Source organism: Cydia amplana, chromosome 17, assembly GCF_948474715.1.
Source record: "Cydia amplana chromosome 17, ilCydAmpl1.1, whole genome shotgun sequence".
Taxonomy (NCBI): domain Eukaryota; kingdom Metazoa; phylum Arthropoda; class Insecta; order Lepidoptera; family Tortricidae; genus Cydia; species Cydia amplana.
Window position 1 is genome coordinate 238,517 of NC_086085.1, and position 16,011 is coordinate 254,527.

At 37.6% G+C, this 16,011-nt stretch overlaps 1 protein-coding gene across 1 annotated transcript; it reads left to right on the top strand.

Moving 5' to 3' along the window:
• The first annotated feature begins 5,691 nt into the window (after positions 1 to 5,691).
• Positions 5,692 to 10,628, top strand: LOC134655720 (golgin subfamily A member 6-like protein 22). Its single transcript, XM_063511181.1, has 2 exons — positions 5,692 to 5,875; positions 9,332 to 10,628. The coding sequence occupies exons 1-2, from the start codon at positions 5,744 to 5,746 to the stop codon at positions 10,205 to 10,207; spliced, it is 1,008 nt and encodes a 335-aa protein (XP_063367251.1). The 5' UTR covers positions 5,692 to 5,743; the 3' UTR covers positions 10,208 to 10,628.
• Positions 10,629 to 16,011: the final 5,383 nt, after the last annotated feature.

Here is a 16,011-nt window from a genome sequence, read left to right on the forward strand (position 1 = left end):
AAATAATTTAGAGAGAGTCCTTAACATTAAGTTTAGTGACCGGTCTTGGTGTCAAGGGTCCCTTCCCATCAGGCACGGTGGCTTAGGCATCCGTACGATGTCTGGTGTAGCTTTGCCAGCTTTTTTGTCGTCGGTCCATAGTTCCTTGGGTCTCATAGGTAAAATCCTTCGCACAAACTATGAGATCTCGGGCTTGGAAGACGCAAAAAATGCATGGCTGTGTGCGTGTCCCGGTCAAGACATCCCTGAACATCCAGAGTCACAAAGAAATTGGGACGACCCAGTGTGCAAATTGGCTTTAGATACCCTTCTCGACCAGTGCGGCGGCGCTGCGGAAAGAGCTAGACTCTTGGCAGTAGGCACTAGAGAGGCTGGGCACTGGCTCCGCGCGCATCCTTCTCCTAAAATCGGAACTTTTTTAGAGCCCAACACGCTCCGGCTCTCGATTTGCCTCCGTTTAGGTATCCCGGTGTGTGCCCCTCATCGTTGCCCCTGCGGTGCGGACGTAGACCAGTTAGGTCACCACGGTCTCTCCTGCCAGAGGAGCGCGGGCCGCTTCTCCAGGCATGCCGCCCTTAACGACATCATCCGTCGGTCTCTTGCATCGGTCAATGTGCCTGCTCTATTGGAGCCGACCGGCATATTGAGAAGTGACGGCAAGAGACCTGACGGGATGTCTTTGATTCCGTGGAGTATGGGACGGGTGCTAGTGTGGGATGCAACCTGCGTAGACACGCTGGCCCCGTCACATCTCCACGGAACCTCTGTGAGGGCGGCAGCTGCTGCAGAGGCGGCCGAAAATGCAAAGGTGGGGAAATATCGCGGTCTCGGTGCCGAATACAGGTTTATTCCTTTCGGCGTCGAGACCCTGGGTCCGTGGGGTCCTGGCGCTCTGAGTCTCTTTGGAGACCTTTCAAAGAGACTCAGGGACGCAACTGGGGATCCAAGAGCTGGCAGTTACCTCGCTCAACGCTTCAGTCTGGCAGTTCAGCGGGGTAACGCAGCCAGCATATTGGGGACCTTGCCGCAGGGGCCTTTTTTAGATTTAGGTTAGTTTTAGTTTAGTTTTATTTTAGAATAGTTTTTAGTTTGTATTTAGTTTAATTGTAATTTTAAGTTGTTTTTATTTATTGTTTTTTTTTTTGTGTCATGTTCGATATAAATACATATAATATTTTTTGCTTTTTTATTAAACTCAAGTAGAAACGGACCGCGATGGTCATTAAATTTTAAGAACCGGACCCCTGAAGAAACTATTTGGTGACCCCTGTGCTAGCTTAGATGGTCTGTTGGTAAACATAATCATTACTTATAACCAATAATCATTACTTATTAAATTAATGAAAATGTCAAGCTGTCTGAACAAGAACGAATGTGTGCAATTAAAAATATACCTTACATCAGTGTGTGTTATGTCAGAGCATGAACCGCTACGCTCAAAACCAAAACAGCGTACGCCCCAGACCAAAAGTATGGAAACAACGTAGTTTTCGTTAATATCACATGTTTATAAAATTACTAATTTAATATTGACTAGCGACCCGCCCCGGCTTCGCACGGGTTGACAAATTATACATAAAACTTCCTCTTGAACCACTCTATTTATTAAAAAAACCGCATCAAAATCCTTTGCGCAGTTGTAAAGATCTAAGCATACATACAGACAGACAGCGGGAAGCGACTTTGTTTTATACTATGTAGTGGTAACCAAAAACTTACATTACAACCCCAAAAGATTAAAATAAAAACACCCTATTATTATAACTGAAAATTGGTCCATCCGTTTCAGAGCTACGATGCTATAGGCAGACATTGACCTCAAACGTTATAACACCCCCTTTTTTTACGTCAGTGGTTAAAAAGTAGGTACTTATTGCTACATTTTTTTATCGCTAGGTAACTGTATTTTTCTTTCCACAGGCAACTAATTAGAATAGCCTTGTCTTTATAGTTTTATACGGGTTTTAAAATAAAAATTGTGACTAAAAATAACTGCTGTCTACGTTTCTCTATTAATCTTCTGGTGGTTTATTCCATGCATGGTATAAAATAATTTATTTTAAATACAGTAAAATACCTTATGTATCTGTAGGTTGCGTTGTTTTATCACAGAGTGCCCATGGCCACCTCCTGTCTACATCATCAGATCAGCTCCATGTCATCTTATTGTCACCCAACTTATGTATGCAAAATTTATTTCTTTCTCGATCGGAAACCAAGAAGTGGGTCAAATTAACTTCCAAGATTTGACCCATACTAACATACTTACGGACAGGTTACGTAAAAGGACATATTTAATTATTATTTATTCTTAAAAAAAATAGTAAGTGGGTACAAAAGATTAGTAGTAGACTGTAATGTAACATGCATTTTGTTAATTTAGCTGATAGTAGCGAATTCTTTAGCGCCTAATGTAATCAATAAAAAACTGGCAAACTAGGAAAAGTGCCATCCTGCCAGACAGGCATCTTAGCCTAGTGCAGGTATCACGGGCAATTTATATATCTTGCAACAACTTTAGCGGTGTTTAACTATACAATAAGTTTACGAAACCTTGTTTAATCATAAGTTTCACTACTTACCTATTTCACTAAACTATTTTGATGTTTTGATTTTGATTTTTTGAAAAACAAATTAATTCGAACTAAATATTCAGCAAACCTTATTGAGCTTACTGTGCGTGGGACTAGGTCAATCTGTGTAACATTGTCTCACAATATTTAATATAATAGCATCCTTACTTTGTATGCGTTTCGCTCGTAGTCTGTCACAGACTCTACTGACATATTATAGTATTTTTCAAACAACGATGGTACGAGGTACGATGATATACTTGGTCAAGCAAATCTTGTCTGTAGAAACAGACGGCTAATTTAAAAAATCGCGGGCTAGCAACACTACGTTTCAATTGTTCGAAAATCGCGTGTCATTTACATCGTATTTGTGGAACTGTTTTGTTTACATTTCATCGTTGTTCGTTGTACATTGCTGCTTTTTGTTCGTTTCCTAGGAATATCATACTTTAGTTTGCTTTACATCATTTGCGAACTACATCACAGTGATAATATGTAGTGATAGATAACACAAAATATTTTGTTTAAAAAGTTCATGTTTATCTTTTTAAACTTCACTTCTTTCCGCACTTATGGCATGAAGTTTAAGAGCTAACAAAAAGTACTTATATAATGCGTGCCGCGACCGCTGCAGGGGACCATCGAGTGTGCCGATCGACTTCTGGTCGAAGGGTGTCGTATTTCGGAGGTTCCGGGGCAAACTGCCGAATCCGACACAGGAGCAGCCGATGCAACGGAGCCACGCCGTTTTGTCGACTAAATAACTAGTGTTTAGTTTTAAGTTTATAAAATACATACGTATGTTAGTCCGTAAGGTATTTGTAATATGGGCCTTGTTGCCTGAATGAAATTTCTAAATAAAATAAAATGAATAAATAAAAATAATGACCCACTTAGGGCCGATACAGACGGACTGCAACCCGACTGCAACTTGAATGGGAACTGCACGCCAATTGCAAAGTCGGCGTGCAGTCCCATTCAAGTTGCAATCGGGTTGCATTCCGTCAGTCACGTCTGTGCCAGCCTTTAAAGGCATGTACGGTGTAATTAAACCTGAATAACCCTGTTTAATGCAAGGCTGTGAATACAGGGGTCAACGAACTGTGTTTTAGGGATCTCCTAGATGGGATACGGCCGCCCCAATGAACACTATTACTAAGATTACTCACAGGAATTCAAAGCCTTTGCTAAACGAAGACCTATACATCAAAATGGTTCAATCGTCTATGCCCACTACACCTTATAAAACAGTCTCCCGCCGCGTGTCTGTTTGTGTGTATGTAGGGTTAGTTGTTGATCAATGAAACACTAAAAGTTCAAGCCTTCCTATCTCTGGTGTTATTAAAGTTATGAGTGTGATATTTCGTACGAAGATAAACAATTTATTTGGCTATCATATGGCGTTCTTGGTTTCTACTTATTTTTAACAGTTTCTGTATTATAAAGCTTTTTTTGAAAAATGAGTTTTGTTTCATTGTGTACTTGTGCATGTTTTCAATGAAACACTCTAATTTTTACAGCGAAACAGATGTAATATATATAGTCTACCATGAAACATCCTTAATAAACATTGAAACGTTGTAATAAATAAGTTAAATTAATACATACATCCTTTCAATCAATTAATGAGAAAGGAAAGAAGAAAATACTGGTAGGCTGAAATTTGTTATTTAAAAGGTTTCCGAAATATGGAATCGTTATAAGATTGCTGAAATATCTAAAAGTGAAAGACTTGTTTCATTGTACGCACACCTAAGTTTCATTGTGAATCGAAAATTTGGTCGGCACTTACGGCATGCTGCGAGAAAGGCGCCTTTTATGTCCACGGAATATGGTGGTCAACACTAGGTGGACGCGGGAGGGTTTTAAGCAGCTCGATATCATACACTTTCTTGCGACATAGTGTTTATAAACGACTGTTTCAATGTTAGACATGTGACCTTAACCTTGGCATCAATGAAACATTCAACATATAAACTATCCTATCTCAGCCATTTCTAAAGTTAAGTATCTTATATTTTGTCATATGATAGACAAATTATTATCAATTTTCATAGTATTTTATTTTCACAAATTTCGGACATAGTCATTAATTAATTAAAAAAATAATGAGTTTGTTTCATTGTGTACTAATACTGGTGTTCAGTGAACATCATGGTTCATTGTTTACTACATAAAAATGTTTCATTGTGAGACTAGGGGGTGTTTTTAGAATCAATAAAAAAAAACTGCACCAAAGAGTGAAAGAAATTTAAAAATATGTAGCTCCAAAGTAACTTTAATACACATAGAACACAACAAAAAATTAAATAACGCCAAACTAGACTCTATATCTTGGTAAAAAATTGCGAAACATAAATGAAAAATATTACTTTTGTCGCACGAATTCACAATAACGCTCGTAGCAACGTGCTCCTTCTCCGAGGCGCGCTCGCGTAATGGGGGGGGGGGGGGGTGCTGGGGGTCCCTGAGCCTGCCCGTGCTTGACAGACGGCACTAGCTGATAATACCTAGTTTCCGAGATATCGCAAAGTTTCACTGTGTACGATTGTTTCAATGTTCGACAAGTGACCCTATGTTCGCGATAAACTCAAAAGTCTAAAGCATTTATTGCTAACATATTACATAATATTAGGTAGGTAGGTACACCTATACATAATAAAAAACTACTGAGTGAATTTTCATGCGGTTTTTATCTATCGATAGAGTGGTTCTTATATTTTTACAAAGAAACACAGTAAGTAAGTTAAGACAGAGGTAAACAACAGGCGGTCTTATCGCTAAAGGGCGATCTTTTCTAGACAAGAAATGATAATATTCGTCTATTATATTTTAGACGTATTACTTGTAGAAAAATGAAGAAGTTTGTTAAAAAGATCGGTAATTTTAAATGTGTCTGGAAAACGATTCATAAAATAACAAATTTATGGGTATTATCTCCTTTTGGCCTAAAAATTGTTAATAACCCCTAAAATATTTAAGAAAACTACTTCTCATTATATTTGTGTACTGTAAACTATCAAAATAAATTTACATAGTACTTACTCTTAATGAACCGCCAATTTACCCTAACTTATAAAAAATGTTTATACCATTTAAACATTTTGTGTAATATTTAACAAATTGTAATATTCGTCTAACATATTAACATAAGTAATTATAGATTATAGATGTATAAACATATGCTATTCTCCGTACGTTTCCGGGCAAGAGAGGGGCAGCAGTCGAGATATATACCCCCTGCGTATGCGCAGACCTATAGTGTAGGCTCACTCCTCAAGATGAGAGCTCTCACATACACGGTTAGTGACAGTGGTACATAGCCTGTATTTTAATATACAAGTACATACGTGCTGTTTTACTGTAACAGCATACGATATAAAATTAAGGCTATTTTTTGGTGTTAGCAGTGCGGTGCTTTAAGTCCGTTCAAAAAATGTGTCTATAAAAATATTGTGCATCAGATAAAAATAAAAGTATTTATAACAATTATGTGCGGACACAATTTTGACCGGGCTAATTTTGGGGGTATTAAATAGTGTAATTTTTAAAATGTGTGTGTAAATAAACGTTCGATGTACATTGTACATAATACCAGCCCGTTTGTTTTAAACATAACGTATATGTGCGGTCAATATCTAATAGAAATACTATTAAAGTGTGTGCAAAGGCAACATAATTATCATTTACAATTCGTGGCTAATTTTAAGACAACAGTCAGTTTTATCGAGGTTAAATATTTTAAGTGAAAAAAAGTTCATGCGATTTAATATTGCTCTCACTGAATCAATATCAATAAGTAATGGGCTGGATACGCGGGTTGAGTAAAAGCTCATAATTCTCGGTATTTATGTACTCGTATTATTATTGTTCCGTACATAACTTTGTTCACGGAACACTTATGGGATCACTCTGGTTTTGCAAACCAGTTATTTTTTAATTTGAGGTTTTCGTGTTTCTAGTGTATTGTGTTGAGATTTAGATTGAAAATGATGTGGTTTATCGGTTTTTTATTTACGTTTAATTTAATATTTTGGATTGATAAAGTTTACGAGTAGGTTCTTTAGTGATACTTGCGTTTCGAGTGATAGGAAAAATATATACTGATAAATGTATTTTTCACCTCAGCAGCTCGAACAAGGGTACTTTGCTACTTAAAAACAGTGAACAAAATCGCATTTTGCTTATTTTGTCTCACTCAGTGAGCAAAATGCGATTTTGCTCACTGTTTTTAAGTAGCAAAGTACCCTTGTTCGAGCTGCTGAGGTGAAAAATACATTTAATTATTTCATTTTCCAAAATACTCGTGGCGTCTTTATTAACAATTTTCGCTTCGCCTCAAATTGTTACTCACGCCACTCGCGTTTTCTGACCTCTCTTAAACAACGGTTGCATAAAATACTATTATTTGCAAACGTTTACGCTACATTTTTTTTTGCTTAATCCTTTGTAAACGTAATCGAAACCTTTACATACATTCCTGTACAAAGGACACCACTGTAGTGAGTTGACAGGTTTCAAATATAAAAATAATAATTTTCCGCTAAAAATATATTTTGACAGTTCTGAATTAATTCAGGCTGGTTTACTAGTAGGTACTTATAATATATTTCTATAGGTACACTTATTTTTGTAAGAATTAATACTTTTATCTTCTAATAAATCTTAATATCTTAATTTCATCTAATATTCTCCTCTAAGATAAGAGCTTTTTATAGTAACAACTGGCAACAAGCGTTGACAGTTACTATGAAAAGCTCGTATCTCTTAACTTGTGTGTTACATTGCGGACCGAATTATATTTTACAGATAATTTTTCATTGTATTTCTAAGCAAAATTGATCTCAAAATAATTCTTAGGTCCTATGCTAATCATCGTTTAAAGATTCGCCCGTATTAAATTTACACACTGTATAAGTTCTAAAAAAAATAAATAAAGAAAATTGCCGTGTTCCGAGTAAAAACAAGCAACAACGGTTGCACTCCGGGAGTGCCGATAGAAGTGAAAACTCACCTCACTATGTTACCGACGCCCGGTAACACGATACATACGTTTAACGGAGGTATTCTATTTATTTATTATATATTATTATCATTCTCAAATAAGATCACACGTTTTCATTAACATGTTTATTTACATACTGCCATGACAACGTCAAATTATTTGAACATAGGTAAAGAGTCTTGAAAAGGAGTCCGCAACATAAATGTCAAATAACCTTACGGGGCTTACGGTCACGTGATCGCCTTACGCTGTCTCGAGTTTATAATTTTTTCCCCACCTCAAAAAGTGCCCAGCGCCGCTAAAGAAGTTTTCACTTCAAACAAGTATTTAAATTTAAGTAGGTAAGATCAATGTGGCTGATTCCGTCATAGGGTATATTCCGTCCACAAGCGTATATTTCTTTGATTTTCAATTGAAGGAAAAAATACCATATCTGGTTATGATTCCTGAAACTAAAAGCAATCGCTGCTATGTCGATGAAATTATCAATTTTGTTCGTTGTTCGAGAAAAACAATAGTAAACGGAATAGTCCCTATGACGGAATTAACCACTGACCTTAGTGGAGACAAAGGTGAAAATCGGAAAGCTTAAACAAATATAAACATTAGTTGTGTAGGCTCAAAACTGTTAAAGATTTTTAGTTTAAAGATATTGATTAAGAAAGAAGAAGTTTCTTTAGCTTCATAATTTTTCATTGTTCAATTCATACACCGCTCATTAATCATGGACGCAAAAAAGTTACGTTGAGAAAGTGCCGTCACTCATTCAAAACTATAGTTCGTTTTTTTAGCATCAAAAAAAGGGTAAACAATTTTGAAGTATCTTTTTATTGAAAAACACTTGAAAAAATATTATTAAATCGATTTAAAATACTAGTCTTGTACTTAATTAAGTCTTTGTTGAATTTTTCATGCTATAAACCAAAGAGTATTAGTTAAGTGAATATACTCGTACTTAGTAAAATATCTTTTTATTTTGCGTGACGAACTGGAAACTTAAACTTTATTATGTTGTAAAACCCTCAAGAGGTTTCACGAATCACTGACTTAGTAAATTAGCTGTCTTTAGTCGTGGGACATGATGAAAATATTTAAAATATGAATAGCATCTTACCTTATCCAAGCTTTAAAAAATTTTAAACGTAGCGCTTCAAGTGTAGTCACTGCCTAAGTCTAGACTAGCCCAACGGGTCAGCATTCCTATTTGTTTAGTGACAAGTTTCATTAAAAATTACCCAATAGACTCCAGCCCGCACTTAAATGGTTTCGTTGGACGACTAGATGTCCGATGGTGTAATACTTTTGAAACATATCGGTAAACCTAACAAACTTAACCTTTGTACGTATTGGTAAATGGATTCTACAAATTAATGTTATAAAAATATAACTAAACACCAAAAATCACATTATGATTGCGATGCATGACGCAACCCCGCAGTGTCAGGAAGCCGGCCACGCAACCGCCGAAACTTGACACCCTACGGCCAAAACGAATGAACTAATAATGAATTAATGTTAAGAAAAATAATTTAACGCGGATACTACGAGTACCTATTACAGATCGACCAGTAACTCAAAAGTTACACGCAGACTCAGAACCCCTAAGGACGATTCTTTAAACTATATGAAAATAATTTTAGTTTACCAAAATCGCGTAATAAATTGCCTTGATAAGTTTAATATCATAAAATAAATTATAATCATATTATAAGTTGAAGATGACTCAAAATTTTAAGACATTTTTTGTTTGCAGCTACTGTTAGTGGCCTTTGCGGCTGCGTTAGCAGTCCCCGTCCCCCAGGAGGTAGCAGAGGCGACCAGAGAGAAGCGCTCTCCGGGCGGCTGGCACCAGCCCGAGGGCGTGTGGAAGAAGAAGCTCGTCTGGAAGGAGGAATGGAAGCAAATCTGGAAGACCGAGAAAAAACTAGCCTGGAAAACAGAGTGGAAGAAAGAAAAAGAACCAGCGTGGAAAACTGAAAAAGTACAACAGTGGAAAGAAGAACAGGTGCCCGCTTGGAAAGTAGTACAAAAACCAATCTGGAAGGAAATACAAGTACCCATCTGGAAAGAGGTTCAAGTAGCAGACTGGAAGAAGGTTTCGAAACCAGTATGGAAAGAAATCAAAGTGCCAGTAACCAAGACTATTCAAGTTCCCGAATGGAAACAAAATTACGTCCCGGAATGGGTGAAGGAAGGCGTTCCCGGAGAAAAGTTCTTAGGCAAAGATGATCATGGATGGGAATATACCAGCCACGATTTATGGCGAAAGAAGATGATCTGGAAACCCGTATGGAAGAAAGTCTGGAAAACTGAGCACAAGCAAGAATGGGTAACGGAAAAGAAACTAGAATGGAAAGAAGAATGGAAACAGATCTGGAGGACTGAGAAGAAGCAGGCGTGGGTGACGGAGAAAAAGCAGGAATGGATAGAAGAGAAAGTACAAATATGGAAGACGGTAAAGGTAGAAGTCTGGGTGCCAGTACAGAAAAAGATCTGGGTAGAGAAGTGGAAGCAAATTCAAGTACCAGTATGGAAGACTGTTGAAGTTCCAGCGTGGAAGAAGGTATGGAAACCAGTTTGGCAGAAAGAGTGGGTGCCGATCCACCACGAGCATCACAGATGGGACTAATTAGGTAACCGCTTTCTTTACATTTCATTACCATATTATAATAATGATTGTAGACAAAGATACTGTAGATACTTTCGATAGTATCTCATATCTCGCTACGATCATTGCCAGTCTAAAATATGGTAGTGCAATGAGGGTTTAGACAAAAGGATAGACCATAGGAGTAACTTTATGTAATCTATTTTTGTCTTGTGGTCTAACGGCTGAAACATATTTGTATATATGGAATACCATTTTGTAGTTTCGTCGGTCCTTTTGCCTTCCATTGTAGTCACTTTGTTAACTATTGTTACCAGTTACCAATTGTAAATATGCTATTATAGTACTCGAAGGGGTGTAGTAGCGGTAGTTCGCCAAAACTGTAGTGTTATGACTACGATTTAAAGCCAAATCTTCTTAATCTGCCAAAAAACCCTACATTTTTTTGGAATTTGTCTTTAGAGAACACCCAGAGTGAAATTGTTGGTCAAGTATAATTTTGTCCATTAACCTGTAAATACGCGTCTCTGTCACTCGCGCGCAATTCATAAATATGCGTGAGTGCTACAGCAATATAATTGGTGAGAACAGAGCTATGTTCATGAAGGTCAAAATGCTAAAATATATCAACTCGATGGCGTTATTTAAAAGATTTATCTGTAAACTGTTGTGCAGTTCAATCAGATTGACCCAAATGCCTAATCGCTTTGTCTGAGACATAACACTACAGTTAAGGGACAAGTTAATCGTCGGATTGACATTAGAATGGCACCTTTGTGCCGTATCGTTTTTAAAAGGCCGGTAAGTATTCGACATCATCTGAGCGTTTCTTTGATTTTTTGTTTGCCATTTTTATTTAAGTATTGTGACCTTTTTTGCCACTTTTGTGTTATTTCTACTCAGAATCACGAGCTCTTTCGATCCTAACAGGGTATAAAATGTCCCAGAGTTTTTTCCTATTGTGTTACCATTTCCCCATATACTTTGTATGGTGGTAACAAAAAGGAAAGTTTGAAAAATGTATGGACATTTTAGGACACTTTTTTTCTCCTATAAGGATGAAAAGGGCTCGCGATCCTGACTAGAAATAACACAAAAGTAGCAAAAAATTCACAATATATAAAAATGGCAAAAAATAGAAGAAACCATTTTTTCAAACCGATTTTTTTCTGTTTTTTTTTTTGTAGATTTTTGTCACCTTAAATTGATCCGTTCCTTGATTTTAGTTTAATTAACGAGATCTTTATTAAAAAAAAGTTTTTTTGCATGGCGACGCGGTGCGAATGCTGTTTGCGATTGTATATTTACGGACGTATGTTAGATCTCTTTCTAACTTTATAATGTCTAATTTGAATATGTCTCAAGTGAGCATTTATCAACAAAAAATTAATATTTAGATCGTTTTTTATATTTTAATTTATTAGGTATGTCATATTTATGAATTAGGTATGACAAACTACTTAATTATATCTTTATTGAGTTCATAGATGGTTACATTTTTTTAATATTCTGTTGCAATTTCATCACATAAATTAAATATTAATTTATATAAAGAAGCCCTTCGATTTTGAACCTTCTCCTTGAGGATTTAAGGTACATATTTGTTTTATAGAGGCTCTGTTTACATTCCCGGAGTTAGAGTACATTGTTTTTTATGTTTTATAAACATACTTATGTTTTTTTAAGTGTTAGCAATATACGAATTTAATATAAAATGTGAAGTTTTATTTTCCTTTAAATTTATAAACGTACAAACATTAATGGGTTCTAATCTAAGTCAAAATTAACCTTTTCTGATTCGTTGGTCGCAATTTCACCACATTTGAATAATATGAAACAAAAACAGTTTTTATTAAAGTGCAAATGAATGAACGAATGAATGTGCGAGTGGATTGTTCCCGAAAGTGAAAGTGAACGGAGCTCATTTGGAACTTGTATGGTAAACGGTGTGATTCAAAAGATAATAAGATAAGATAAAGATAATCCGGACTAAGATTTCCCTGTGCTATAATTATATTGATAATTCACTTTAAGTTTGAAAAAATTGTTGCATAAATAAAATTATAGTACAGTCACCTGCAATAATATGTTTCTCTTCGAATACCGCAAAAATATGTGCGTTTGCGCTTGTATGCGGTGTTAACACGCTCTTATGGATCCACAAATAAGATCGTGTCAGATATTTTTGGGGCCTTCGTTGTGTAACATATTATTGCAGGTGGGCCGTTTTATTTAAAGTTGTCCCCTACACTTTTTTTTTCAAAATTGGGATTTTTTTATGTTATTTCTACTCAGAATCATGAGCTCTTTTGATCCTATAATAGGAGAAAAAAAGTGTCCCAAGATTTCCATACATTTTTCGATCTTTCCATTCCGAAACCGCCATACAAAGTCTATGAAAAAATGGTAACGGAATGGGAAAATACATTGGGACACTTTTTTTTCCTATTAGGACAGAAAGAGCTCGTGATTCTAAGTAGAAATAACATAATTATAAATTCTCAAATTAAAAAAAAGTGTAGGGGACAACTTTAAATAAAATGGCCCAGGTGACTGCACCGGATCTCTTATGAATTTTAGCCAGACGAAGAACTTTTGGTGGCAAAAACGAGTGCTTGACAAAAAACATCTCTCAACATGTCCTCTCATGTCTTAACTTTCAAGTTCCGAGATGTTTCTAGAAAGTAAATCAAGTACAAATCGATACATATTGTCCATATTACATATAAATATCTGGGAGACCGAGCTTTGCTCGGAAAACATATAAAATCTCAAAAATTAGCGTTTTCCCAGAGATAAATCCTAGCTAGATCGATTTTTGGCCCCCGAAAACCCCCATATACCAAATTTCATCGAAAGCGTTAGAGCCGTCTCCGAGATCCCCGATATATATAAATAAATAAATATACAAGAATTGCTCATTTAAAGGTATTAGACAGATAGATAGATTAGATAGAATATAGATAGATAAGTACTTAAATATAAAAACTAAAACTATAATACCTATACCTACATTACCTATAGTGTCAAAATCATAGCAAACTACCTACCAATAACAAAGTAGATTCGGACGTGCCCTACATTTCGTGGTACTTACGAATTTACTACAACAAACATCGATAACGGACATGTCGATATCGCATTTTGTCATTTCGCTTTTGCCCCGAAAATTTCTGCCTGCTTTTACAGACAGTACGGGGGTGTAAAGGCAGGATTCCACCAGTGTGCGGCACAAGCATTTTCGTAGGTACTAAGTACTGATAATATGCTTGTACCGACACCCTACTACAACACCCAATAACTTTAATCAAAGGCGAGAAAAAATTATGCATATGATTTTGACAACGTGCATGCTTCTACACTTTTAAGATTCGAACCGTGGGCCGTTTTATAGTGGAATAATAATACTTGAGAGTATTATAATGGCTCCTCTACACGATGGGCCAGCTCCGGCGACTCCAAGGGACGCATAGAGGGAGCAAATGATATTGCTATCTTATTCTACCGCATGGCTGGAGGCTGGAGTGGCCGGCGCTGGCCCAACGTGTAGAGGAGCCATAAAATGTTCCACTGCTGGGCAAGGGGTGCCTCCTCTGGCCAGTTTTAGAGGAAGGAACATCAGCAGTACGGTTTTTTTAGCGCACCGTGGTGTTCCAGATACGGTAGGTCCTCTTAACACCTAAATGTAAGGCCTGAGTGGACGCTCGAAGCGGAGCGTTCGGCGGGGCGTGCAGCGTGGCGTCGAGCTCCCAAGGGATTTGAACAGCGTGCACTAAGGCCGCTCCTATACGTTTGCATCTGTTTGACATGCACGCCGCACGCCCCGCCCTGCTGCACGCCCAACATGAGCGTCCACTCATGCCTTACACTAAAGGGCCACGTAGCGTCTCCCGACCGACGGCGTGTAGGTAGTCAACTCTGTGGCTGCTGCTCGAGGCAACGTTGGCGCAACTGCGCAGCGACGCCATTTTCCATAGCACTGATTAGAAACCGACGCCCAAAATAATTAACTTACAAAATGTACTCGTACTTAGGTAAAAAAATATGTTTTCTTTTTATTTATTAAGATTAGAAATTTTAAAAAGTATTTATAATTTATTATAAAAATTCTCATCTCAATAGGGTATTTTCCTGTATTTAAAATAAATTATTTCACACCATGCACGAAATAAAGCACCAGATAATTATTAAGTATAAAAATATAGATAGCAGTTATTTTTAAAGACAAGTTCTATTTAATAAATTTGAGGTCTACCTTGGTGATGCTAAAAGCCGCAAGAGAAAACTGAACAACGGCCTGCCTCAGGGCTCTGTCCTCGCTCCAAGTCTTTTCAACTTGTATATCCACGACTTGCCATCTACTGAGTCCACTAAATTCATTTACGCTGATGATATAGCACTTGTCTACCAGAGTAAAGATTTCAAGTCAGGTGAGGAAGTGTTGTCGTCAGATTTAATGAAACTCAGTCGGTATTTCAGTGCATGGCGTTTAATACCCAGTGCAAGTAAGACAGAATCGGCATGTTTTCATCTAAACAACCGGTTTGCCAACTACCAACCGGCTGTATTTCTCAATGGAAATCTGTTGAAGCACAAGCAACCCGTATCCGAGGTGCCTTGGAGTGACACTGGATAGAACGTTGACCTACAAAGAACATCTCCATAAAGTGGCTTTAATTTAAAGGTTGCCTCGCGAAACAACATCCTCCACAAGCTCTGCGGCACTACTTGGGGCGCATCCGCTGATTGCCTATGTACGTAACGTACGTCGGCTACGGCCCTGGTCTTCTCAGCTGCCAAATATTGTGCTCCAGTATGGCTAGAGAGCGCTCATGTTCAGAAAGTGGACACCAAGCTGAATGAAGCAATGCGATGTATGTCAGGCACAATTAAATCAACGCCACTTCATTGGCTCCCGGTGCTCAGCCATATTGCTCCGCCGCATCTGCGTAGACTGCAAGCGCTAAGGAGAGAAGTGGCAAAAATACAAACGCAACAGTCCCTACCTTACCACCAGCCTTTCTGCCACCCCCCACCCCAACGTCTTAAGTCTAGCCACCCCGCATGCGTTACACCCCAAAAACTGAGGGATTTTGACGTCAAACAGAGCTGGAAGAACGAGTGGAGCAAAGTTACTGCTGGAACTACCCTACAAGCCATAGATCCCACAGCGAAACCAGACGGCTTTGGCCTGCCACGAAAACTCTGGTGTCGTGTAAACAGACTGAGGACAGGTCACGGACGCTGTAACTATTTCCGCCATAAATGGGGCTGGCGAGACTCTGCGCTCTGCGACTGTGGTGAAGAGGTTCAAACCGTTGAGCATATTATACAGCGCTGCCCTCTGTACTCTTTCCCATCAGGTCCCCCGGAAGATCTGTATAAATTAACACCTGACGTAATCTCGTGGCTCGGGACCCTGAATGTGGATTTATAATCATAACTACTTTATTTAGCTACTTACATATACGCCATACGATTAAATTTAATAAATCGGATAGAAATATAAAAAAGTAGATGAGTTGACCGTGACGTAACGATGTAATGTTTCATATAAATTCCATATTAGCAAATCGTTTTAACAGTTCTAAAAAAAGCGGCCAAGTGCGAGTCGGACTCGCCCACGAAGGGTTCCGTATTTAGGGGATTTATGACGTATTAAAAAAGTACTTACTAGATCTCGTTCAAACTAATTTTCGGTGGAAGTTTGCATGGTAATGTACATCATATATTTTTTCTAGTTTTATCATTCTCTTAGTTTAGAAGTTACAGGGGGGGGGGTAGGGACACATTTTACCACTTTGGAAGTGTCTCTCGCGCAAACT